General features: G+C 47.1%; 2 protein-coding genes across 5 annotated transcripts in view; one reads left to right on the top strand and one right to left on the bottom strand.

Annotated features, from left to right (window-relative positions):
• Positions 1 to 26,126, bottom strand: part of LOC134983889 (zinc finger protein 260-like) — a 185,480-nt gene that overhangs the window by 17,700 nt on the left and 141,654 nt on the right. The window lies entirely within an intron of this gene.
• The window catches only part of LOC134983887 (zinc finger protein 260-like), a 37,295-nt gene continuing 23,910 nt past the window's right edge, over positions 12,742 to 26,126 (top strand). The window contains exons 1-5 of one of the 4 annotated variants that reach the window (XM_063949495.1): positions 12,742 to 12,787; positions 20,530 to 20,729; positions 21,934 to 22,051; positions 22,170 to 22,267; positions 22,402 to 22,843. In XM_063949495.1, the coding sequence (XP_063805565.1) occupies positions 21,967 to 22,051; positions 22,170 to 22,267; positions 22,402 to 22,843 (625 nt within the window). In that variant the 5' untranslated portion in view covers positions 12,742 to 12,787; positions 20,530 to 20,729; positions 21,934 to 21,966. Of the gene's footprint in view, positions 12,788 to 20,526; positions 20,730 to 21,933; positions 22,052 to 22,169; positions 22,268 to 22,401; positions 22,844 to 26,126 lie in introns of all 4 variants that reach the window. The other 3 variants (XM_063949496.1, XM_063949494.1, XM_063949497.1) reach the window with 3 other exon arrangements.

The following is a 26,126-nucleotide window of genomic DNA, read 5'->3' as shown; positions in this document are numbered from 1 at the left end:
CCATCAGTTTGAAAAATTTGACTGAGAGAATAGGACATGATACTATAGGACTTGGCGAGGAACCGAACCGTACAACAAAGCAAACAGCATCCAAGAAACTCTTAACAGAAAAACCAACGCTGTTTGCACGAACTGTTTGAACAAGAACTTTGAACACAGCATGTTGACAGCACCGAGGCGGGCGTCCAGTGTCCACTAGAGGATTCAGAGAAATGGATTTATCGGTAAGTACCAAAACCCTCTTTTATCTTTCATCCACTAGGGGACACTGGAGTCTTATACAGTAGGGGACGTCCCAAAGTTATCCCCAAGGGAGGGAGTGCTGTCGATGGCCTGCAAAACTAAACGTCCGAACTTAGAATTTCCGGACGCCAAGGTATCAAACCTGTAAAAGTTTGCGAATGTGTGGGCTGAAGACCACGTTGTCGCTCTGCAAAATTGAGTAGTGGAAGCACCTCGAATAGCCGCCCATGAGGCACGCACTGATCTGGTATTATGAGCACCAGTCTGAACTGGAAACTGCTTACCACAGGAAATATTAGCTTGCCGATTGGCAAAGCTATTCCATCTAAACAAAGACTGCCTAGATGCTGGCCAACCATTCTTTGGACCAAACCAATGGTCCGACCTTCTAAAGGACGACGTAACTTGTAGTATATTCGTAAGCTCGGACAACATCCAAAGACACGTCCCCATCTGCGAATCCCTGAAAGGATGGGACCACAATCGGTTGGTTTACCTGAAACGACCTTAGGAAGAAAATCCGCTCATGTACGGAGTTTGGCCTTATCCTTCTGGAAAATTAACAAAGGACTCTAACCTGATAGGGCTCCTTACACCGAAACCCTTCCGGCCGAAGCCAAGGCAAGTAATAACGTGACCTTCCAAGAGAGATATTGCAGGTCTGTTCTTTCCAACGGCTCAAAAGATGGTGATCTCAAAAATTCCAACTACAAATCTAAGTCCCTCTGCGCAGTGGGAGGACGGAAAGGAGGTTGTATCCTCAGAACCCCCTGTAAAAAGGTTTAAACCTCTTCTAAGGACGCTAACCGCTGTTGAAATAGGATGGAGAGAGCCGAAACTTGAACCTTCAAGGAACCTAGTCTTAGTCCTTCACCTAGACCAGCTGGAGTGAAAAGTAGAAGTCTGGGTAAGTGGACGTTCGTCTAATTCTACCCATGTTCCTAACACCAGTCCATGTACTTCTTCTAATGTCTGCAGTCGTACATGGGTGTCACCGGCTTTCGAGCAGCGATCATCTTTAGGAATAGCTATTCTTGGTATCCCTCTCACTCTTAAGATCCGGGTCTCAACAGCCACGCCATTAAACGTAGCCTGTTCAGGTCTGAGTGGAGGAACGGCCCGATATAGCCGGTCCTCCCTTCGAGGTAACCGCCAAGGGTCCTCCGCTAGTATCCCCCGTAAGTCCGAGTACCAACCTCTACAGGGCCAACTTGGTGCTATGAGAATTGCCCATACTCGCTCTCGTATTACCCCTTTTTGGAGAATTCGGGGTATGAGTGGGAAAGGCGGAAAAATGTAAACCCTTCTGTAACACCAAGGAAGTGTCAGCGTGTCCACTTCCTCTGCTGCTGGATCTCTTGTCCTGGACACATACCTGGGCAGCTAATGATTTTGTCGAGACGCCATCAGGTCCACCTGAGGTAGACACCATCTACTCACCATCATGTCGATGATCTGTGTAAGCACCGCTCGCCTGGATGCAGTCCTGGCGACTGTGATAATCTGCTTTCCGGTTCACTGTTGACCACTGACTATATCTTCAGCTAAGGGAAGCGAATTGTAAACTGCTTCTCAGTTCGAGAATGGTTATGGGTAACCCGCTCTCCAGTAAAGTCCATTTGCCCTGAAAGTGATGGGTCTCTAGGACAGCTTCCCCAACCTCTGAGACTGGCATTTGTTGGGAGAATTCTCCAATCCTAAATTCCAAATTCTTGCCTGCTGCAAGGTTTTAGTGGAACGACCACCCAATTAAGGAGATCCGTATCTCTTGTGGAAATCGGATCCTTCGATGCAGGAGCCAGTGTTACCCTGGTCCCTGAGCAGTAACGTTCATTGGGAATGGTCGTAAGTGAAGTCAGCTGTACTAGAGAGCCTTGAAAGACGTCACCATCATCCCAAGAAGTTGCACAGAGAGGTGCAGGGAGACCGTCTGTGTCCTCAGTACCTGAGTCACTAGCCTCTGTAGGTCCTGGAACGTGTTCTCTGGTAAGAAAGCCCTCAATCTTACTGTGTCCAAGATGAGATATAGGAATGGAATCCGTTGCATTGGTCTGAGGTTAGGTTTCTGGAAATTCACCATTCACCCATGTTGAATGAGAAGTTGATAAGATGTCTGAGCATCCTTGATGAGCCGTTCTTGAGAGGAGGCTTTGATCAGGAGATCGTCTCAATCCTGCCACCATTACTGCCATGATCCTCGTAAAAGAGTCCTGGGGCTGATGATAGACCGAATGGTAGGACCCTTCATTTGGAAAGGATCCTGCACCAGTGCAAATCTTAAGTAAGCTTGGTGGGGGGTCCAAATCGGAATATGCAGGAATGCATCCCTTATGTCCATGGATACCATTAACTGTCCTAGTTCCAAACCTGCAATAACTGACTGTTATTTAATGAGCGTCCTTTGAAGCCTGGCACAGATAAGCAGCTAATTCTCCAATATGCTCTGCTACTGAGAAACCTCCTCCATGCTACCTATTCACGCCCAGTCCATGTGACAATGTGCTGGTACAAAAATTGCTTTTGATGCAGTGTGCAACCTGACATATCCTTTAAGGTGGTCACGCTAGGCCTAGGTGACATTGCCTTGTTTGAAAATGCCCAGTAGGCCATTTAACCATTACACTTTTTGATAAAGGATTCTTAAATTCAAACCTCCTTGGCACTTGAAAGCGTTTATCAGGCTGCTTCCAAGCATTCGCCATCTGAGTCTGGGGAGTTCTAGGAACAGGGAGCACTACTGGCAACGATTGTGGGATACGAATCAATCGAAAACTCTCTGTATCCTTAACTTCTTACTCCCTGAAGTTTAGGGTCTCTATAACCGCTTCTATAAGGTAATCTAAACTCCTGATCTAAGGCAGACTTAAGTATCTTGCCACTTTATCTATAATAAGACCTTCTTCCTCCTTCGTGTAAGATGAGGATGGTTCTCTTAATCGACTTGTTCGCATTTCTTTATGCTTGCGCAGGAGGGATTAATTTAAATCAGAAATTCCTCCATAGTCTTTGAGAATCCCTCAGTCCTTTCCGACTGCTGTTTGCGGGATTCTGACATTTCCTCTGAAATACCTGTTAGGGCTTGCTCCCATGACCTTGGCGGAGCCTACCTCCCGTGCTGGACGCCCTTAACTAGACAGGCAACGCATACCCAGGAGCCGCTCACCCTTGCTCATCTTACTACATTTTGTGGAAACATAATAAGTCTTAGTGTTGGCGACATTTGAAGCCGTACCCCATAGAGCGCTCCTCAGTGCTTCCCCCCCTTTATAATAGGAACAGAAAGACGGTAATGGGTGATGGGAGTAAAGGTACACTGGATCCCCCTTGCTGGATCTTTCTAAACACTGCACACAAAACAAAAAATAACAATTTATAATAATAATATCACCAGCCTCGTTGCAACCCTCACACACCCAACTGTATTTCAGTTCTGAGGTCGGGGTTGTGATCCAGTCGTTCCCATCATTTCATCGGGATCTTTTGTTTAGAAATCCCTTGAAAATCTAAAGCATAAAAATGCCTGTCAGAATCCATTGAAAATCCATTGCAGCAGAGTCCTAAATACAAATGTCCAGTAGAGGGAGCAGTTGCTCTATTATAATAACCCGTTCCCTCTGCTCTGACCGGCCAGGAAGCCCGTCTATTCTAAAGGTAATAACGCCTGAGAGAGTCCTTTTGGCGCCTCTATTCATTTAAAAATGGCCGCCATTTATTTAATAAATATATATTACTAAGGCTCTCTGGGTCCTTCCTAGGGTCACTCTACCCCCTTAACGGCTGCCCCAGGCCGGACTTACTAGCAAGAGGGTCAGCTTATATTAACTTCCCCGTCGTCACCCTCAGCCCTCCGCTGGCGGCGGGAAGGGACGAGAGATCATCTGAGCGGGCGGTGGACGCACTTCCCAAGCGCCCGTAGTGTGTGTGATGCTGCTACTGACAGGAGCGCTGTGTATCCCTCCGCTGGCGGTGGGAGAGGGCGAGAGACCATTTCAGCGTGCGGCAGGAGGTCAGTGCGCATCCCCGCTGTATGTGAGGATGCCGCTGCTGACAGCCGCGATGTGTCTCCCTCAGCCCTCCGCTAGCGACGGGAGTGGGCGAGAAACCATTTCAGCGTGTGGCGGGAGGTCAGTGCGCGTCCCCGCTGTATGTGAGGATGCCGCCGCTGACAGCCACGATGCGTCTCCCTCCGATGTAGAGGAGGGGCGTGAGGGGGGAGCTGACATGCAGCGGGAGTAGAAGCCGGCCAGGGAGTGTTTGAGCATTCGCTGTGTGTATAAAAGAAGTTGGGCGGCGGGGGAGCTGCGCTGCTAGTCTGCCAGGACTTAAGTTACAGGAAGCCTGGAGGCAGCAGCGTGCACACTGGCCAGATAATAATAATTTTTTAAACCTTAAGTTGTGGGAATTGGAAGGAGTCTGCTAATAGCCTCTGCCTTTCTATCTAAGGCCCATATTACCCACCAGTACTCACTGCCCCTGGAAACGCTGACTCTGTGCTCCGGATTTTCCATAGAGAGATGCAGATCCCTTTATATGGGATCATTGTCTCTCTAATTCAAAGGCTTTTGTCCCCCTTTTCATTAGGTTGACGCAGCCTGAGTTTTCTGTAATGTTACCTCCTAGGCACAATTTTTCAAACTGAGGGAGGAGGGATGTGAAGGGGGAGGAGCCGTCTGTGCAGACAATGCTAATTTTAGATTGTGCCACACCTCCGGTTGCAAGCTTTAGACCCCTACTGTATAAAGACTCCAGTGTCCCCTAGTGGATGAAAGAGAAATACAATTTAAACTGAGGTGAAACAGTATAATATCATTGTATAAGACACATACAGCTTCTCTACACATTAGATCCAAGGATATTAAAAGAACTTAAAGAGGTGCTGGTAGCACCATTGACAGAATTATTCAACCAGTCATTAGCTACAGGAGAAATTCCAGGGGACTGGAAAAGAGCAAACGTAGTCCCACTGCACAAAAGTGGAAGCAAGGAAGAGGCAAACAACTACAGACCAGTGAGTCTTACATCAGTAGTAGGGAAATTGATGGAAACACTCTTAAAAGAAAGAGTTGTAGATTATCTCAAATCCGGCAATTTACTGGATCCCAAACAGCATGGATTCACTGGGGGAAGATCATGTCAAACAAATCTTATTGACTTTTTTGATTGTGTGACTAAAGTGATGGATAAAGGTGGAGCCATGGATATACCTTATCTAGACTTTAGTAAGGCTTTTGACACAGTCCACATCGCAGACTGCTAAATAAACTTGAAAGTTTGGGATTGGATATTAGGATTATTGAATGGATAAGATCTTGGTTACATGATAGAAAACAGAGAGTTGTGGTAAATGGAGTGCATTCACAGGAGGGAAATGTTACCAGTGGAGTACCCCAGGGATCTGTACTTGGACCAGTGCTTTTTAATATCTTTATTGGCGACATTGCAAATGGCATTAAAGGGAAAGTATGCCTTTTTGCAGATGACACAAAGGTATGCAACAGGGTAGACACACCAGGTGGGGCAAAACAAATGATTGAGGATCTAGGTAGACTAGAGGAATGGTCAAGAGTCTGGCAATTACAGTTTAATGCCAAAAAATGCAAAATCATGCACTTGGGTCTCAAAAATCCTAAAGCTAAATATAGTATTAATGGCACTATACTGGAAACTACTGAGGAGGAAAGGGATCTAGGAGTCACTATTTCAGATGACTTAAAAGCAGGTAAGCAATGTAACAAGGCAATGAGGAAGGCTAGTCAGATGCTTGGCTGCATTGGGAGAGGAATCAGCAGCAGAAAGAAAGTAGTAATAATACCACTGTATAGGTCATTGGTACGGCCTCATCTAGAATACTGTATTCAGTTCTGGAGGCCATATCTTCAAAAGGATATTAATACATTAGAAACTGTACAAAGGAGGGCAACTAAAATGGTGCATGGCCTACATCACAAAACATACCCAGAAAGACTAAGAAATTTCAATATGTATAGTTTGGAGCAGAGAAGGGAAAGGGGGGACATGATAGAAACTTTCAAATATATGAAGGCTTTTAACAAAGTCCAGGAGGGAAACATTCTCCAAATGAAGAGAAGCAATAGGACACGAGGACATGCACTGAGACTGGAGGGGGGGAGGTTCAGGGGAAATTTGCGGAAAAATTATTTCACAGAAAGGGTAGTGGACAAGTGGAATAGCCTCCCATCAGAGGTGGTAGAGGCTAAGACAGTAGAGCAATTTAAACATGCATGGGATGGACATAAGGATATCCTTACAAAGAAATAAGGATCAAATAAGGTTAGTGATAAAAAAAATAAAAAAATAAGGGGCAGACTAGATGGGCCAAGTGGTTCTTATCTGTCGACAAATTCTATGTTTCTATGTTTCTATAGTGACAGTCACTTTGGTATATTTGGGAGACCCTAAATCCCACCTACCTGATCCTCCTGTGGGATCCTGGGATTCTCCTCTGTACAATCCTGGGAATACAGAGGACGGGGACATCTCTCTGGGGTATCTCTGTTACTGGGTCCATCTGTAGGAGACACACAGTGACTGAGTACAGTGTATATATGTGATTATCAGGTGATGTGTGTATATAGGGGGCCCCATACCTGCTCTCCCCTGTACAATACATGACAGTCTCCTCTTACCCAGTGATGTGAGGGGCCGGTGATTCTCCATCATCACGTCCTTGTACAGACCCCTGTGTTCCTCTATATACTCCCCCTCCTGCATGGAGACATAGACAGTGACATCCTGACATATTATAGGAACCAGACACACACAGTGATACAGTAATCACCCAGACACATCCCCCGGTGTTACTGTATAATGCCCCATTCCCAGCAGTCACCTCTCCAGTCATCACCCAGACACGTCCCCTGGTGTTACTGTATAATGCCCCATTCCCAGCAGTCACCTCTCCAGTCATCACCCAGACACATTCCCCGGTGTTACTGTATAATGTCCCCTTCCCAGCAGTCACCTCTCCAGTCATCACCCAGACACATCCCCCGGTGTTACTGTATAATGTTACATTCCCAGCAGTCACCTCTCCAGTCATCACCCAGACACGTCCCCTGGTGTTACTGTATAATGTCCCATTCCAAGCAGTAACCTCTCCAGGCATCACCCAGACACATCCCCTGGTGTTACTGTATAATGTCCCATTCCCAGCAGTCACCTCTCCAGTCATCACCCAGACACATTCCCCGGTGTTACTGTATAATGCTCCATTCCCGGCAGTCACCTCTCCAGTCATCACCCAGACACGTCCCCTGGTGTTACTGTATAATGTCCCATTCCCAGCAGTCACCTCTCCAGTCATCACCCAGACACATCCCCCGGTGTTACTGTATAATGTCCCCTTCCCAGCAGTCACCTCTCCAGTCATCACCCAGACACATCCCCCGTTGTTACTGTATAATGCCCCATTCCCAGCAGTCACCTCTCCAGTCATCACCCAGACACATCCCCTGGTGTTACTGTGTAATGCCCCATTCCCAGCAGTCACCTCTCCAGTCAGCAGTTGAATGATCTTGTTGGTGAGTTCCAGGATCTTCTTGTCATTGTGTCTCTCATGTGTCAGTGAGTGAGGTGGAGGCACCGTGATTGGGCTCTGGGTTCTACTCAGTCCTCCTGATACACGGGGATGGCTGCTGGGTGTCTCACACCCATTGGATGTCTTCTTCACTATTGTGTAATCCTGTGTAATGGTGGAGACATCAAATATCAATATATACACACCCAGATCCCATCACCTCCCCAGTCATGTCCCTGTATTATTACTATAGATATAAGTGACGTCACTATGAAGCTGCAAGATCCCTTAACCTCCTCAGTCGTGTCCCTGTATTATTACTATAGATATAAGTTATTACTATAGATATAAGTGATGTCACTGTCAGGCTCCAAGACCCCCTCACCTCCCCAGTCATGTCCCTGAATTATTACTAAAGATATAAGTGATGTCACTGTGACACTCCAAGATTCACTCACTTCCCCAGTCATGTCCCTGTTTGATTACTATAGACAAAAGTGACATCACTGTGACGCTCCCAAACCCCTCACCTACGCAGTTATGTCCCTGTATTAATACTATAGATATATGTGACGTCAAAGTGATGCTCCCAGATCCCTTCACCTCCCCAGTCATGTCCTTGTATGATTACTATAGATATAAGTGATGTCACTGTGACACTCCCAGATCACCTCACCTCCCCTGTCATGTCCATGTGTTATTACTATAGATATGTGACATCACTGCGTCACTACCAGATCCCCTTCCCTCCCCAGTCATGTCCCTGTATTTACTATAGATATATGATGCCACTGTGACGATCCCAGATCCCCTCACCTGCCCAGTCACATCACTGTACTATTACTATAGATATAAGTGATGTCATTGTGATGCTCCCAGATCCCCTCACCTCCCCAGTCATGTCCCTGAATTATTGCTAAAGATATAAGTGATGTCACTGTGACACTCCCAGATTCACTCACTTCCCCAGTCATGTCCCTGTTTTATTACTATAGACAAAAGTGACATCACTGTGACGCTCCCAAACCCCTCACCTCCGCAGTTATGTCCCTGTATTAATACTATAGATATATGTGACGTCAAAGTGATGCTCCCAGATCCCTTCACCTCCCTAGTCATGTCCTTGTATTATTACTATAGATATAAGTGATGTCACTGTGACACTCCCAGATCACCTCACCTCCCCTGTCACGTCCATGTGTTATTACTATAGATATGTGACATCACTGCGTCGCTACCAGATCCCCTTCCCTCCCCAGTCATGTCCCTGTATTTACTATAGATATGTGATGCCACTGTGACGATTCCAGATCACCTCAACTCCCCAGTCATGCCCCTGTGTTATTGCTATAGATATGTGACATCACTGCGCCGCTCCCAGATCCCCCCACCTCCGTAGTCAAGTCCCTGTATTTACTATAGATATAAGTTACTTATCAGTAACGCTTTAAAATCCTCTCACCTCCCCAGTCATGTCCCTGTATTATTACTATAGATGAGTGACGTCACTATGAATCTCCAAGATCCCATCACCTCCCAAGTCAAGTCCCTGTATTATTACTATAGATATACGTGATGTCACTGTGATGCTCCCAGATCCCCTCACCTCCCCAGTGACATCCCTGTATTATTACTATAGATATGTGACCTCACTGTGATGCTCTGATTCCCTAACATCCCCAGTCATATTCCTGTATTATGACTATAGATATTAGAGATGTCACAGTGACGCACCCAGATCCCCTCACCTCCCCAGTCATGTCCATGTATTATTACTATAGATATAAGGTCACAGTGATGCTTCCAGATCCTATCACCTCCCCAGTCATGTCCCTGTATTATTACTATAGATATAAGTGATGTCACTGTGACACTCCTAGATTCCCTCACCTCCCCAGTCATGTTCCTGTATTATTACTATAGATATAAGGTCACAGTGATGCTCCCAGATCCCCTCACCTCCCCAGTCATGTCCCTCTATTATTACTATAGATATAAGGCCACAGTGATGCTCCCTGATCCCCTCACCTTCCCAGTCATGTCCCTGTATTATCACTATAGATATAAGGTCACTGTGACACTCCCAGATCCCCTCACCTCCCCAGTTATGTTCCTGTATCATTACTAAAGATATAAGGTCCCTGTGACACTCCCAGTTCCCCTTACCTCTCCAATCATGTCCCTGTATTATTACTATAGATATAAGTGATGTCACAGTGATGCTCCCAGATCCCCTCACCTCCCCAGTCATGTCCCTGTATTATTACTATAGATATAAAGTCACAGTGATGCTCCCAGATCCCCTCACCTCCCCAGTCATGTCCCTGTATTATTACTATAGATATAAAGTCACAGTGATGCTCCCAGATCCCCTCACCTCCCCAGTCATGTCCCTGTATTATTACTATAGATATAAGGTCACTTTGATGCTCTCAGATCCACTCAACTCCCCAGTCATATCCCTGTATTATTACTATAGATATAAGGTCACTGTGACGCTCCCAGATCCACTCACCTCCCCAGTCATGTCCCTGTATTATTACTATAGATATAAGGTCACTGAGACGCTCCCAGATCCACTCACCTCCCCAGTCAGTAGGTAGATGATCTCCAGGGTGATATTTATTATCTTTTCAGTCCTGTGACTCCTGTCCTTGTCCATCCTTTGTGAATCAGAGAGAATACAGAACGTGTGATGTGTAATAAAGACTCCGTTCCCCACAACTGGAGTTCCTTGGAATAAATATAATACATAAAACATATTGCACATGTAACATAGTAAATATAAAATAGAGTGGTCATTAAGTCTCCTATTTGCTCACAGCCACAGAGTCCTGGTCAGTGTCTCCAAGGTTCCGGTGACCCAGCCCCATAAGGCTGTACTGCATAGTGGGACTGATCTAGAATGTAGGGCTATTGTGGGTGGAGTCACAATGAGCTGATGTTCGGTACACCGCTCATGTGCAAAACCCGTACGGAGCATGTGCTCTATGTGTCCTGAGTTGTCAGACGAGTATGGCTGCAGCCATGAAGTGGTGTAAGGGTGAGAATTGGTTGTGAAGGGACAGGGTCTCCTGAGGGAAATTTCATGGCCTCATTCATAGAGCTGCGGCGTACAGTCTCCATGACCTCAGGATTCACAGATCCAGCCGATGGTGTAGCAAAGGTGGCAGAAGACAGGCAAGGAGGTGGCAGAAGACAGGAGGTGGAAAGGCGGCAGGAGACAGGCAGGGAAAAGGTTGCAGGAGACAGGCAGGGGAAAGGTTGCAGGAAACAGGCAGGGGAAAGGTTGCAGGAGACAGGCAAGGAGGTGGCAGGAGACAGGGAGGGGGTGGCAGGAGACAGGGGAAAGGCGGCAGGAGACCGGCCAGGGGGAGCAGGAGACAGGGAAAAGGCGACAGGCAGGGAAAAGGCGGCAGGAGACAGGCAGGTGGGCTGCAGGGTGGAGGTGGCAGGAGACAGGCAGGGGAAAGGCGGCAGGAGACAGACGGGGTAAAGGCAACAGGAGACAGGCAGGGGAAAGGCGGCAGGAGACAGGCAGGGGAAAGGCGGCAGGAGACATTATTTGTTCTCAGGAGATTGAATAATTTCTTAATCATTTGTAATAAAAGTTATATTTTACTCTTTGAGAATATCTAATTATTTCTTCACAAGAGTGCGCCCACAAAGAAGTCTACTTTCTTTCTCTTGTCACTGTGACACTCCCAGGTCCCCCTCACCTCGCCAGTCATGTCCCTGTATTATTACTATAGATATAAGGTCACAGTGATGCTCCCAGATCCCCTCACCTCCCCAGTCATGTCCCTGTATTATTACTATAGATATAAGTGACATCACTGTGACACTCCCAGATCCCCTCACCTCCCCAGTCATGTCCCTGTATTATTACTATAGATATAAGTGATGTCAAAGTGACACTCCCAGATCCCTTTACCTCCCCAGTCATGTCCCTGTATTATTACTATAGATCTAAATGATGTCACTGTGACACTCCCAGGTGTGTGATATACATTTGTTTCATACTGCTTCAATTATCATCTGTTACACATGCCAGGGATATTATGGTCTCTGCTTTAATATATCCGAGAATTTGAGCAATATTTTCAATCCCCACAATTTCATATAATAAAATTAATAATAATAATAATAACAACGACACTAAAGGCTGCACCCCAGCATAAACATAATAACATGTCTTTATTAACAGGACACCACAGGTTGCTCCTCCAGTATAATAATAATAAAAGGACACCACAGGCTACTCCCCCTGTATAATAATAACAGGACACCACAAGCTGCTCCTCCTGTATAATAATAATAATTACAGGACACCACAAGCTGCTCCCTCTGTATAATAATAATAATAATAGTAGTAATAATAATAATAATAATAATAACAGGACACCACACACTGCTACTCCTGTATTGTAATAATAACAATAACAACAAGAGACAACAGGCTGCTCGCCCTGTATAATAATAATAATAATAAAAATAGGACACCACAGGCTGCTCCCCCTGTATAATAATAATAACAGGACACCACAGGCTGCTCCCCCTGTATAATAATAATAACAGGTCACCACAGGCTGCTCCCCCTGTATAGTAAGACGCCATTACCTGATCTCCACGAACACTGGGAGGCTGCACAAGTCGATGAAAACTCACTTCCTGCATGTGGAACGCACAGTCCGGAAGTAAGGTGGAACGCACAGACAGGAAGTAGGGTATGATTGGCAACGGCTGCTACCTGGTTACTGGCCCCTCCCCTCCTCCACCCCGCCCAAAGCCCAGCACTCTGTAATGACCATTACAATACATGTCCTCAGTGCAGGAGGCCGGCGGCCATTTTCTTGTAGACCAGCCAGGCATCAGCAATAGGATCCCTGGCCGTGTAGTGACGTCAGGAGCGGCGGCCATTTTCCCCTGGTCTGAGCTCCGCCTTCCTTCTATCATTCCCACAAGGCAGCAGGAGCAGAGAGCAGCCATTGCTGTGTCTGGCAGCAGGTAATGATATTATTATTATTATTCTATAGGCTGAGCAGCTCTGGTGTCAGGTTCTGTACTACAGGGGGAGCAGCCTCTGGTGCCTTGTTATAGTGCAGCTGGAGCAGCCTCTGGTGCTGCATTATCCCTGTACAGGTGGCTGACACTCTAGTGTCCTAAATTACTGTAATTAATGTAATGTGTTACCGTAATACATGTGGTGCAGACCCCGCCGTTACCGTAATTCTATACACGGGACATTACTTGTGTTGTGGCATTGTGCTGTACAGGGGGAGCTGCCTGTGTTGTCATAGTATACAGGAGGAGCAGCCTGTGTTGCAATAACGTACAGGGGCAGCATCCTGTGTTGTCATAATAGACAGGAGGAGCAGCCTGTGGTGTCCTGTTGTTGTTGTTGTTGTTGTTGTTATAATACGGGAGGATCAGCCTGTGGTGTGCTATTATTAAACAGGGGGAGCGGCCATTGGTGTCCTATTATTATTATTATACAGTAGGAACAGCCTGTAGTGTCCTGGTATTATACAGGAGGAGCAGCCTGTGGTGTCCTGTTATTATTATACAGGAGGAGCAGCCTGTGGTGTGCTATTATTAAACAGGCGGAGCGGCCATTGGTGTCCTATTATTATTATTATTATTATTATACAGGGGGAGCAGCCTGTGGTGTCCTGTTATTATACAGTAGGAGCAGCCTATAGTGTCCTGGTATTATATAGGAGGAGCAGACTGTGGTGTCCTGTTATTATATAGTGGCAGCATTATTATTATTATTTTCTCATACGTCCTAGAGGATGCTGGGGTCACCATTAGTACCATGGGGTATAGACGGGATCCGCAGGATACATGTGCACTTTAAGACTTTGAAAGGGTGTGAACTGGCTCCTCCCTCTATGCCCCTCCTCCAGACTCCAGTTTTAGAATTGTGCCCAGTGAGACTGGACGCACTACAGGGAGCTCTACTGAGTTTCCCGGAAAAACTTATGTTAGGTTTTTTATTTTCAGGGAGGACTGCTGGCAATAGTCTCCCTGCATCGTGGGACTGAGGTGAGAGAAGCAGACCTACTTCTGTGAGTTCAATGGCTCTGCTTCTGGCTACAGGACGCCATTAGCTCCTGAGGGTCTGATCGCTAGGTACGCCTAGATGCTCGTTCCCAGAGCCGGCCGTCACCCCCCTTACAGAGCCAGAAGTCAGAAGACAGGTGAGTAGAAGAAGATCAGAAGACCTCAGTGACGGCATTCTGAGGTACCGCACAGCGATCGCACGCTGCGCGCCATGCACCCACACACACACAGCGACACTACAGGGTGCGGGAGGGGGGTGCCCTGGGCAGCAGAAAAGCCTCAAAATAAACTGGCAAAAGGGGACATAAGTGCCTAGGCACTGTCCTAACCCCCGCCAGTATAAATATATATTTAAAAAAAGCGGGACTGAACCGCGCCATTAAGGGGTGGAGCTTCATCCTCACAGCTCGCTCAGCGCCATTTTCCTCTACACAGGCTGCAGAGACGCTGGTCCTTCCTCACACTTCTGAATAAGTATCAGGGTGCAAAACGGAGGGGGGGCACAGAAATATTGGTGCAATATATGTGTATATATCTATTTAATATAAAGCGCTGCAGGTCTGGGGCATTCTTTAGTGTTTCAGAACCAGTGAGTAGGCGCTGGGTTGTGAGCTGGAAATCTCTGTGTCTCTCTGACAGACTCTACTGTGGGTCTGTCCCCTATATGTCCGGTGTGTCTGTGGGTGTTTGGTGCACGTGCGTCAACATGTCTGAGGCTGAAGGCTCTTCCCTGGAGGAGGCTGTATTAGGGACACAAACGGCTGCGGGGGTGACCCTGTCGGCACCGCCGACTCCTGATTGGGTAAATGTGTTCCTCTTATTAGTAAGAGGCTAGATAAGTCTGAGTCTCAGACCCAGGCATGGAAGAAATCTGTGGGGGATATGTTATTCCAAAGTCAGATCCCCTCAGGGTCACAAAAACGTACGTTGGCCCAGTTGGCAGACACTGATACCGACACGGACACTGATTCCAGTGTTGACTATAGCGATTCCAGGTTAGACCCAAAATTGGCAAAAAGCATTCAGTACATGATTGTGGTGGTTAAAGATGTATTACATATCACTGAGGACCTGGCTGTCCCTGAAAAAAGGGTCTGTATGTATAAACAAAGGAAACCTGAGATATCGTTTCATCCCTCTCATGAACTGAACACGCTATTTGAAAAAGTTTGGGACGGTCCTGACAAAAAGTTTCAGATTCCCAAAAGAATTATGGCAGCTTATCCGTTTCCCTCGACGGATAGGGAAAAGTGGGAGTCACCCCCCACTGTGGACAAGGCCTTGTCTCATTTGTCTGAAAAGGTGGCTCTCCCGTCACCTGACACGGCATCCCTTAAGGATCCTGCGGATCGTAAACAAGAAACTACATTGAAGTCCATTTATGTGACCATATGGTCTTTTGGGATCAAAGGTCAATGCCATGGCAGTCTCAGCTAGACAAGCGTTGTGGATTCACCAATGGAATGCTGATGCTGATTCCAAGAAAAGTATGGAATCTCTACCATATAAAAGTAAGGCCTTATTTGGAGACGGCCTTGATGATTTGGTGTCTAGGCTACCGTGGGTAAGTCATTCTTTTTACCTTATGTTCCTCCACAACAAAAAAAACGTACCATTATCAGATGCAGTCCTTTCGGCCCAATAAATTCAGAAATGGCCGAGGTTCTTCCTTCTTCCTTCCTTGCTACTAGAGGAAGGGGAAGAGGTAAACGATCTCCAGCCTTGTCAGGCTCCCAGGAGCAGAAGTCCTCCCAGGCTTCTGCCAATTCCACCGCATCACGTTGGGGCTTCTATGCGGGAGTCCGCACTGGTGGGGGCCCATCTCAAACTCTTAAGTCAGTTTTGGGTTCGTTCGAACCTAGACCCTTGGATTTTACAAATAGTATCCCAAGGGTACAAGCTGGAGTTTCAAGACGTCCCCCCTCGTCGTTTTTTCAAATCGGCCTTACCATGCTTTTCTTCCGGACAGGGAGGTAATTTGTGACGCAATACAAAAGCCGGACTGCTCGTCAGACCAATCCTATAACATGAAATCTCTGAATTTCTACCTAATGAGATTCAAATTCAAGATGGAGTCTCACCGAGCAGTGATCTCCAGCCTGGAGGAAGGGGATTTTATGGTGTCGGTGGACATAAAAGATGCCTACTTACATGTTCCCATTTATCCTCCACACCAGGCTTACCTGAGATTTGCAATTCAGGATTGTCATTACCAATTTCAAATGTTGCCGTTTGGTCCATCCACGGCTCCGAGGATTTTCACCAAATTAATGGCGGAGATGATGGTTCTCCTTCGCAAGCAAGGAGTCACAATTATCCCATACTTGAACGATCTCCTGATAAAGGCGAGATCCAGGGACCAGTTGGTCCGGAACGTTGCACTCTCCATGACAGTTCTTCAACAACATGGTTGGCTCCTAAACTTGCCAAAATCACAGTTGATTCCGACGACGCGGTTGTCATTTTTGGGAATGATGTTGGACACAGAGCTACAGAGAGTCTTTCTTCCTGTGGAAAAGGCTCTGGAACTTCAGAGTCTGGTCAAACAAATTCTGAAACCACCAAGAGTGTCAATCCATCAATGCATTCGGTTGTGGCCTACGAGGCCATTCAGTTTGGCAGGTTACATGCTAGAGTGTTCCAGCGCGACCTCTTGAACAAGTGGTTCGGGTCCCATCTACACATAAACCAGAAGATAATCCTGTCTTCCAAGACGAGGGTATCACTCCTGTGGTGGCTGCACAGCTCTCACCTCCTAGAGAGGCACAGGTTCGGGATACAGGACTGGATCCTAGTGACGACGGATGCAAGCTTCCGAGGCTGGGGGGCAGTCACCATGGGAGAAAACTTCCAAGGAAGATGGTCAAGTCAGGAAACTTGTCTCCACATAAATGTTCTGGAGCTAAGGGAAATTTACAACGGCCTCCTACAAGTGGAACATCTTCTTCGAGATCTACCTGTACTGATCCAGTCGGACAATGTAACAGCAGTAACGTACATAAACCGTCAGGGCGTAACGAAAAGCAGAGCTGCGATAGCAGAAGCCACAAGGATTTTTCGCTGGGCGGAAAAGCATACAAGCGCTCTGTCAGCAATCTTCATTCCAGGAGTGGACATCTGGGAAGCAGACTTCCTCAGCAGACACGATCTCCATCCAGGAGAGTGGGGCCTCCACCAAGAAGTCTTCGCAGAGGTGACAGGTCATTGGGGAACTCCTCAAGTAGACATGATGGCTTCTCGTCTCAACAAGAAGCTTCAGAGATATTGTTCCATGTCAAGGGACCCTCAAGCGATTGCAGTGGATGCTCTCGTGACACCGTGGGTGTTTCAGTCGGTGTATGTATTGCCTCCACTTCCTCTCATTCCAAAAGTTCTAAAGATCATAAGAAGAACAAAGATCCGAGCGATCCTCATAGTTCCAGACTGGCCAAGGAGGGCTTGGTATCCAGATCTTCAGGACTTACTCATCGGAGATCCCTGGCCTCTTCCTCTGCGCGAGGACCTGTTACAAGAGGGGCTGTGCGTGTATCAGGACTTACCGCGGCTACGTTTGACGGTGTGGCAGTTGAATGCAAAATCCTAGCACGTAAGGTTATTCTCAGTGAAGTCATTCCCACAGTTATTCAGGCCAGAAAAGGGGTAACGTCTATACATTACCACCATATTTCGAGAAAATATGTGTCTTGGTGTGTATCCAAGAAGGCTTCTACGGAAGAGTTTCAGCTAGGACGGTTTCTCCATTTTCTACAAGCAGGTATCGATGCGGGCCTAAAATTGGGCTCAATCAAGGTTCAGATTTCAGCCTTATCGATTTTCTTTCAGAAACAATTGGCCTCCCTTCCAGAAGTTCAGACTTTCCTGAAGGGCGTATTGCACATCCAACCTCCATTGGCACCATGGGATCTTAATGTGGTGTTGCAGTTCCTTCAATCACATTGGTTTGAACCTTTATGGAAGGTGGTGTTGAAATTCCTCACTTGGAAAGTGGTCATCCTGTTGGCCTTGGCATCTGCAAGGTGGGTGTCTGAGTTGGCGGCCTTGTCTCACAAGAGCCCTTATTTGATCTTCCATGAAGATAGAGCTGAATTGAGGGCACATCACTAATTTTTACCAAAGGTTGTTTCCTCTTTCCACATAACCAACCTATCGTGGTACCTGTGGCTACTGATGCCTTCGTTGATTCAAAATCTCTGGATCTGGTCGGAGCTTTAAAGATTTATGTCACCAGAACGGCTCAGTTCAGGAAAACAGAAGCTCTATTTGTCCTGTATGCTCCCAACAAGGTTGGGTGTCCTGCTTTCAAGCAGACCATTGCGCGCTGTATCTGTAACACGATTCAGCAGGCCCATTCCACTGCTAGATTGCCATTAGCGGAATCGGTGAAGGCCCATTCCACTAGGAAGGTGGGCTCATCCTGGGTGGCTGCCCGGGGGGTCTCGGCATTGCAACTTTGCCGAGCAGCTACTTGGTCGGGGTCAAACACTTTTGCACAGTTCTGCAAGTTTGACACCTTGGCCGATGGAGACCTTATGTTTGGTCAATCGGTGCTGCAGAGTCGTCCGCACTCTCCCATCCATTCTAGAGCTTTGGTATAATCCCATGGTTCTAATGGTTACCCCAGCATCCTCTAGGATGTGTGAGAATATAGGATTTTAATACCTACCAGTAAATCCTTTTCTCTTAGTCCGTGGAGGATGCTGGGTGCCCGTCCCAGTGCGTACTGTATCTGCAGTTAATAGTTATGGTTACACATATGCTGTGTTACATTTCTTAAGGGGGGAACCTGGATTGCACATCCTATTACTAAAGATATCAAGAGGTGCAATCATGCTGAGGCTTCTAATACTATGCTGGGGGAAGAGAGATGCAGATGCACACTCTTAGCACTAAGAACACTGATAATAAAAATAATTTAAATAAACCCTCACAATTAACATGGAGTATAATTGAAGTTCTTAGCACACATTTGCGCAAATATGCGGGCCCATGTACCGCGGCCAGGTGACTTCATCACATGGGTCCCTAACATTACTAATACGATCACATTCTATAAATTTATACAGGACTTACCTCTAAATAAGGTGAATCAATGTGTGATCTGAGATGCAGGAACCCAGCCAATTAAAACACCTGAGGGTGAATGGGAGGAGTGCCAATCCAGAGGAAGGAAGCCGGCCTACCAGTGTACAATATATACACAAATATAGTGGAAAAAAGGGGGGAACCTGGATTGCACATCCTATCAATAAAGTGTGCATCTGCATCTCTCTTCCTCCAGCATAGTGTTACGTTTCTTGTCAGCCTGTTGCTGCAATTGTTCATGCCGTTGGCCTGTGTTCTGTTGAATGCCATGTTCTGCGGTATGGTTGAGGTGTGAGCTGGTATGGATCTCACCTTAGTTTAACAATAAATCCTTTCTTTGAAATGTCCGTCTCCCTGGGCACAGTTCCTATAATGGGAGTCTGGAGGAGGGGCACAGAGGGAGGAGCCATTTCACACCCTTTCAAAGTCCTAAAGTGCCCATGTCTCCTGCGGATCCCGTCTATACCCCATGGTTCTAATGATAACCCCAGCATCCTCTACGGACTAAGAGAAAAGGATTTACCTGTAGGTATTAAAATCCTATTATACAGGGGGAGTAGCCTGTGGTGTGCAGTTGTTGTTGTTGTTGTTGTTGTTGTTGTTATTTTTATACATGGGATCAGCCTGTGGCATCCTGTTGTTGTTGTTGTTGTTGTTGTTGTTATTATTATACAGGAGCAGCAGCCTGTGGTGTCCTGTCATTATTATTATACAGGGGAAGCAGGCTGTGGTGTCCTGTTATTATTATACAGAAGGTAGTAGCCTGTTGTGTTCTATTATTATTATTTTTTTGCAGAGGGAGCAGCCTGTGGTGTAATTTTATTATAACTATAAATGGAGAGCTGAATGGGGTGTCCTGTTGTTATTAGTATAATACGGGGGGAGCAGGTTTTTGTGTACGGTTATTATTATACAGGGACAGCAGCTTGTGGTGTCATTATTATTATTATTATTATTATTATTATACATTTGGAGTGGTGGTGATGTCACAGTGATTTCACTTATATCTATAGTAATAATACAGGTACATGACTGGGAAGGTGAGGGGATCTGGGAATGTCACAGTGACATCACTTCTATCTATAGTAATAATACAGGGATATGACTGGGGAGATGAGGAGGTCTGGGAGAGACACAGTGACATCACTTATATCTATAGTGATAATACAGGGACATGAATAAGGAGGTGAGGGGGTCTGGGTGCTTCACAGTGACATCACTTATATCTATAGTAATAATACAGGGACATGACTGGGAGGTGAGGGGATCTGGGAATGTCACAGTGACATCAATTACATCTATAGTAATAATACAGGGACATGACTGGGGGTGAGGGTGATCTGGGAGCATCACATTTACATCACTTTTAACTATAGTAATAATACAGGGATGTGACTGGGGAGGTGAGGGGATCTGGGAGCTTCACAGTGACTCCACTTATATCTATAGTAATAATACAGGGACATGACTGTGGAGGTGAGGGGATCTGGGAATGTCACTATGACATTACTAATATCTATAATAATAATACAGGGACATGACGGGAGGTGAGGAGATGTGGGAGTATTTACAGTGATATTGATGTCTCCCCCATTTAGCAGGATTACACCATAGTGAAGAAGACATTCGGTGAGCGTGAGACCCCCAGCAACCATCCTTGTGTTGCAGGTGAACTAAGCAGGACCTAGAGCCCCATCACGGTGCCTCCACCTCACTTACTGACTCACTGATACATAAGAGACACAATGACCAGAAGATACTGGAACTCACCAACAAGATCATTCAGCTGCTGACTGGAGAGGTGACTGCTGGGTATGGGGCATTATACAGTTACAGCGGGGAATGTGTCTGGGTGATGACTGGAGAGATGACTGCTGGGAATGGGGCATTATACAGTAACACCAGGGGATGTGTCTGGGTGATGACTGGAGAGGTGACTGCTGGGAATGGGGCATTATACAGTAACACCAGGGGATGTGTCTGGGTGATGACTGGAGAGGTTACTGCGGTGAATGTGACATTTATACAGTAACACCAGGGAATGTGTCTGGGTGATGACTGGAGAGGTGACTGCTGGGAATAGGACATTATACAGTAACACCAGGGGACGTGTCTGGGTGATGACTGGAGAGGTGACTGCTGGGAATGGGACATTATACAGTAACACCAGGGAATGTGTCTGGGTGATGACTGGAGAGGTGACGGCTGGGAATGGGACATTATACAGTAACACCAGGGAATGTGTCTGGGTGATGACTGGAGAGGTGATTGCTCGGAATGGGACATTATACAGTAACACCAGGGAATGTGTCTGGGTGATGACTGGAGAGGTGACGGCTGGGAATGGGACATTATACAGTAACACCAGGGAATGTGTCTGGGTGATGACTGGAGAGGTGACTGCTGGGAATGGGACATTATACAGTAACACCAGGGGATGTGTCTGGGTGATGACCGGAGAGGTGACTGCTGGGAATGGGACATTATACAGTAACACCAGGGGGAACGTGTCTGGGTGATGACTGGAGAGGTGACTGCTGGGAATGGGACATTATACAGTAACACCAGGGGATGTGTCTAGTTGATGACTGGAGAGGGGACTGCCGTGAATGGGACATTATACAGTAACACCAGGGGATGTGTCTGGGTGATGACTGGAGAGGTGACTGCTGGGAATGGGGCATTATACAGTAACACCAGGGGATGTGTCTGGGTGATGACTGGATAGGTGACTGCTGGGAATGTGGCATTATACAGTAACACCAGGGGATATGTCTAGGTGATGACTGGAGAGGTGACTGCTGGGAATGGGGCATTATACAGTAACACCAGGGGATGTGTCTGGGTGATGACTGGAGAGGTGACTGCTGGGAATGGGGCATTATACAGTAACACCAGGGGATGTGTCTGGGTGATGACTGGAGAGGTGACTGCTGGGAATGGGGCATTATACAGTAACACAGGGGGATGTGTCTGGGTGATGACTGTATCACTGTGTGTGTCAGGTTCCTATAAGGTGTCAGGATGCCAATGTCTCCATGCAGGAGGGGGAGTATATAGAGGAACACAGGGGTCTGTACAAGGACGTGATGATGGAGAATCACCAGCCCCTCACATCACTGGGTAAGAGGAGACTGTCATGTATTGTACAGGGGAGAGCAGGTATGGGGGCCCCTATATACTCACATCACCTGATAATCACATATATACACTGTACTCAGTCACTGTGTGTCTCCTACAGATGGGCCCAGTAACAGAGATACCCCAGAGAGATGTCCCCGTCCTCTGTATTCCCAGGATTGTACAGAGGAGAATCACAGGACCCCACAGGAGGATCAGGTAGGTGGGATTTAGGGTCTCACCAATATACCAAAGTCACTGTCACTATATGATCTGTAGAGGAGCTGTGTGTCTTACACACTGATATTATACTGTTTCACCTCAGTTTAATCTGTTTGCAAATGTCATTATAGTACATGACTGATATGAAGGCAGAAGATATAGAGGGAGAAGAAGAGACGTATGTGACTGATATGAAGACAGAAGATATAGAGGGAGAAGAAGAGACGTATGTGACTGATATAAAGGCAGAAGATATAAAGGGAGAAGAAGAGACGTATGTGACTGATATGAAGGCAGAAGATACAGAGGGAGAAGAAGAGACGTATGTGACTGATATAAAGGCAGAAGATATAGAGGGAGAAGAAGAGACGTATGTGACTGATATGAAGGCAGAAGATACAGAGGGAGAAGAAGAGACGTATGTGACTGATATAAAGGCAGAAGATACAGAGGGAGAAGAAGAGACGTATGTGACTGATATAAAGGCAGAAGATATAGAGGGAGAAGAAGAGACGTATGTGAGGGGTGATCAGCAGTGTAAGGAGGAGGAGATCCCTACATTTATCAGCACAGGTGAGTAATAAACACTTATTACAGAAAAGAGTCACATATTCTCCTTGCTCAGTCACTACAGCAATCTCTTATCCTACAGCCTCCTCTGTCAGTACAAACTAATGAGGAAAATGTATTTTCCCAGTGGTGGAGTCAGGAGCCATCAGCCCCTATTATACTCCTGCTCTCCCCTCACATCATGTCACTTGTGTTACCAGCCCAGAGATCTGACCAGTCTCCTCCCCACACTCTCTGGTGTATCTCATACACCAGGAGCCATCAGCCCCTATTATACTCCTGCTCTCCCCCTCACATCATGTCACTGTGTGTTACCAGCCCAGAGATCTGACCAGTCTCCTCCCCACACTCTCTGGTGTATCTCATACATCAGGAGACATCAGCCCCTATTATACTCCTGCTCTTCCCCTCACATCATGTCACTGTGTGTTACCAGCTCCGAGATCTGACCAGTTTCCTCCCCACACTCTCTGGTGTATCTCGTACATCAGGAGCCATCAGCCCCTATTATACTCCTGCTCTCCCCTCACATGTCACTGTGTGTTACCAGCCCAGAGATCTGACCAGTCTCCTCCCCACACTCTCTGGTGTATCTCATACATCAGGAGACATCATCCCCTATTATACTCCTGCTCTCCCCCTCACATCATGTCACTGTGTGTTACCTGCCCAGAGATCTGACCAGTCTCCTCCCCACACTCTCTGGTGTATCTCATACATCAGGAGCCATCAGCCCCTATTATACTCGTGTTTCCCCTCACATCATGTCACTGTGTGCTACCAGCCCAGATATCTGACCAGTCTCCTCCTCACACTCTCTGGTGTATCTCGTACATTAGGAGCCATCAGCCCTTATTATACTCCTGCTCTGCCCCTCACATCATGTCACTCTGTGTTACCAGCCCAGAGATCTGACCAGTCTCCTCCCCACATTCTTTAGTGTATCTCATACATCAGGAATCATCAGCCTCTATTATACTCCTGCTCTCCCCCTCACATCATGTCACTGTGTGTTACCAGCCCAGAGATCTGACCAGCCTCCTCCCCACACTCTCTGGTGTATCTCATACTTCAGGAGGCATCAGCCCCTATTATACTCCTGCTCTCCCCCTCACATCATGTCACTGTGTGTTACCAGCCCAGAGATCTGACCAGTCTCCTCCCCACACTCTCTGGTGTATCTCATACATCAGGAGCCATCAGCCCCTATTATACTCCTGCTCTCCCCCTCACATCATGTCACTGTGTGTTACCAGCCCAGAGATCTGACCAGTCTACTCCCCACACTCTCTGGTGTATCTCATACATCAGGAGCCATCAGCCCCTATTATACTCCTGCTCTTTCCCCTCACATCATGTCACTGTGTGTTACCAGCCCAGAGATCTGACCAGCCTCCTCCCCACACTCTCTGGTGTATCTCATATATCAGGAGCCATCAGCCCCTATTATACTCCTGCTCTCCCCCTCACATCATGTCACTGTGTGTTACCAGCCCAGAGATCTGACCAGTCTCCTCCCCACACTCTCTGGTGTATCTCATACATCAGCAGCCATCAGCCCCTATTATACTCCTGCTCTCCCCTTCACATCATGTCACTGTGTGGTACCAGCCCAGAGATCTGACCAGTCTCCTCCCCACACTCTCTGGTGTATCTCATACATCAGGAGCCATCAGCCCCTATTATACTCCTGCTCTCCCCCTCACATCATGTCACTGTGTGTTACCAGCCCAGAGATCTGACCAGTCTCCTCCCCACACTCTCTGGTGTATCTCATACATCAGGAGCCATCAGCCCCTATTATACTCCTGCTCTCCCCCTCACATCATGTCACTGTGTGTTACCAGCCCAGAGATCTGACCAGTCTCCTCCTCACACTCTCTGGTGTATCTCATACATCAGGAGCCATCAGCCCCTATTATACTCCTGCTCTCCCCCTCACATCATGTCACTGTGTGTTACCAGCCCAGAGATCTGACCAGTCTCCTCCCCACACTCTCTGGTGTATCTCATACATCAGGAGACATCAGCCCCTATTATACTCCTGCTCTCCCCCTCACATCATGTCACTGTGTGTAACCAGCAGCCATACTGTGTGCTAGCAGTACATCTGTCTATAGTATAACATGCCAGGTATTCAATGAGAGTGTCTCTATTAGCACATGCCGGTCAATATATATAAACCACTCCTTTTTCTCTAATATCCATAAGGGATACTGGGGACTTTGTATGATGGGGTATAGATGGGGTCCAAAGGAGCCGGTGCACTTTAAAGTTCTTCCACTGGGTGTGCTGGCTTCTCCCCTCTATGCCCCTCCTACATCTAGTTTAGTAAAATGTGCCCTCAGGAGAGGATGCCACTCTGGAGCTCCAGAGGATTTTTCTTCAGTTTATTTTAAATGTTGTTGTTGTCGGTATACCTGCACTGAGGGAGTTAGGGGGAGACGGTTACTGGTCTCTTCAGACGTCAGAGCCGCTTCCCCGCTGCAGGACCACAGTCCTAAGAGGTTGTTGGTACCGCAGGGCACTGCGCATTAGCAAATGCAATCGCAGCACACCCCTAACAATGCCGGGAGGTGAGAAGAGTGGTTAGTACAAAGCGGGGGACCCGCAAGGGGGGCGATCGCAGGGGCGGCATACGGACGCTCTATGGTGGGATCCGCTATAGCCCCCCTGTGTATACTGGCAGCGGTGGTGGAAACAGGCATTTATGTTACGTTCTGCACCTGTTAGGAGACATTTGCCAGTATAAATGAATGTATAGCTCCGGCGCCATTACAGGGGGCGGAGCTTCCTTAGAGCGGGACCAGCGGCGTTTTGGCGCTTTCCTCTGCTTACAGCTGCAGCAGCAAGTAGACACAGCTCCTGCAGACACCCAGGATACGCAGGAAACTGGGACAGGGGTGTAAATAAGGGGGAGAGACGCTATTATACACACTATAGTGTCCTAAAAAGGACAAGACTCCGGTGTTGTACCGTGATACAGACAGCCTGCAGTCTCACTGAGTCTGCTGGGACTGGGTGTGCTGTTCCTCTCTCTATGTTTCCTTCTCACATACAGTCTGGGCAGGCTTGCTATTCAATATACTTGTCTGTGTGTGGGTGTGAATGTTTGTCTACTGTAAACATGGTAAAACACCAGTTATGCAGTGTATGTCACACCAGATTCTCTCCCTCTACGGATGGTTCCCTCTCATGTGAACAATGCAGCCAGTCCTCCCAAGTTAGTGAGGAGACTGGGGGGAGGGTCAGGAGCCATCCTGGCCCAGTGCCATAAAAACCATGA

Source organism: Pseudophryne corroboree (genome assembly GCF_028390025.1).
Source record: "Pseudophryne corroboree isolate aPseCor3 chromosome 3 unlocalized genomic scaffold, aPseCor3.hap2 SUPER_3_unloc_28, whole genome shotgun sequence".
Classification (NCBI taxonomy): domain Eukaryota; kingdom Metazoa; phylum Chordata; class Amphibia; order Anura; family Myobatrachidae; genus Pseudophryne; species Pseudophryne corroboree.
Note: the sequence above shows the minus strand (reverse complement) of the source record. Positions and strands in the feature narration are given on the sequence as shown.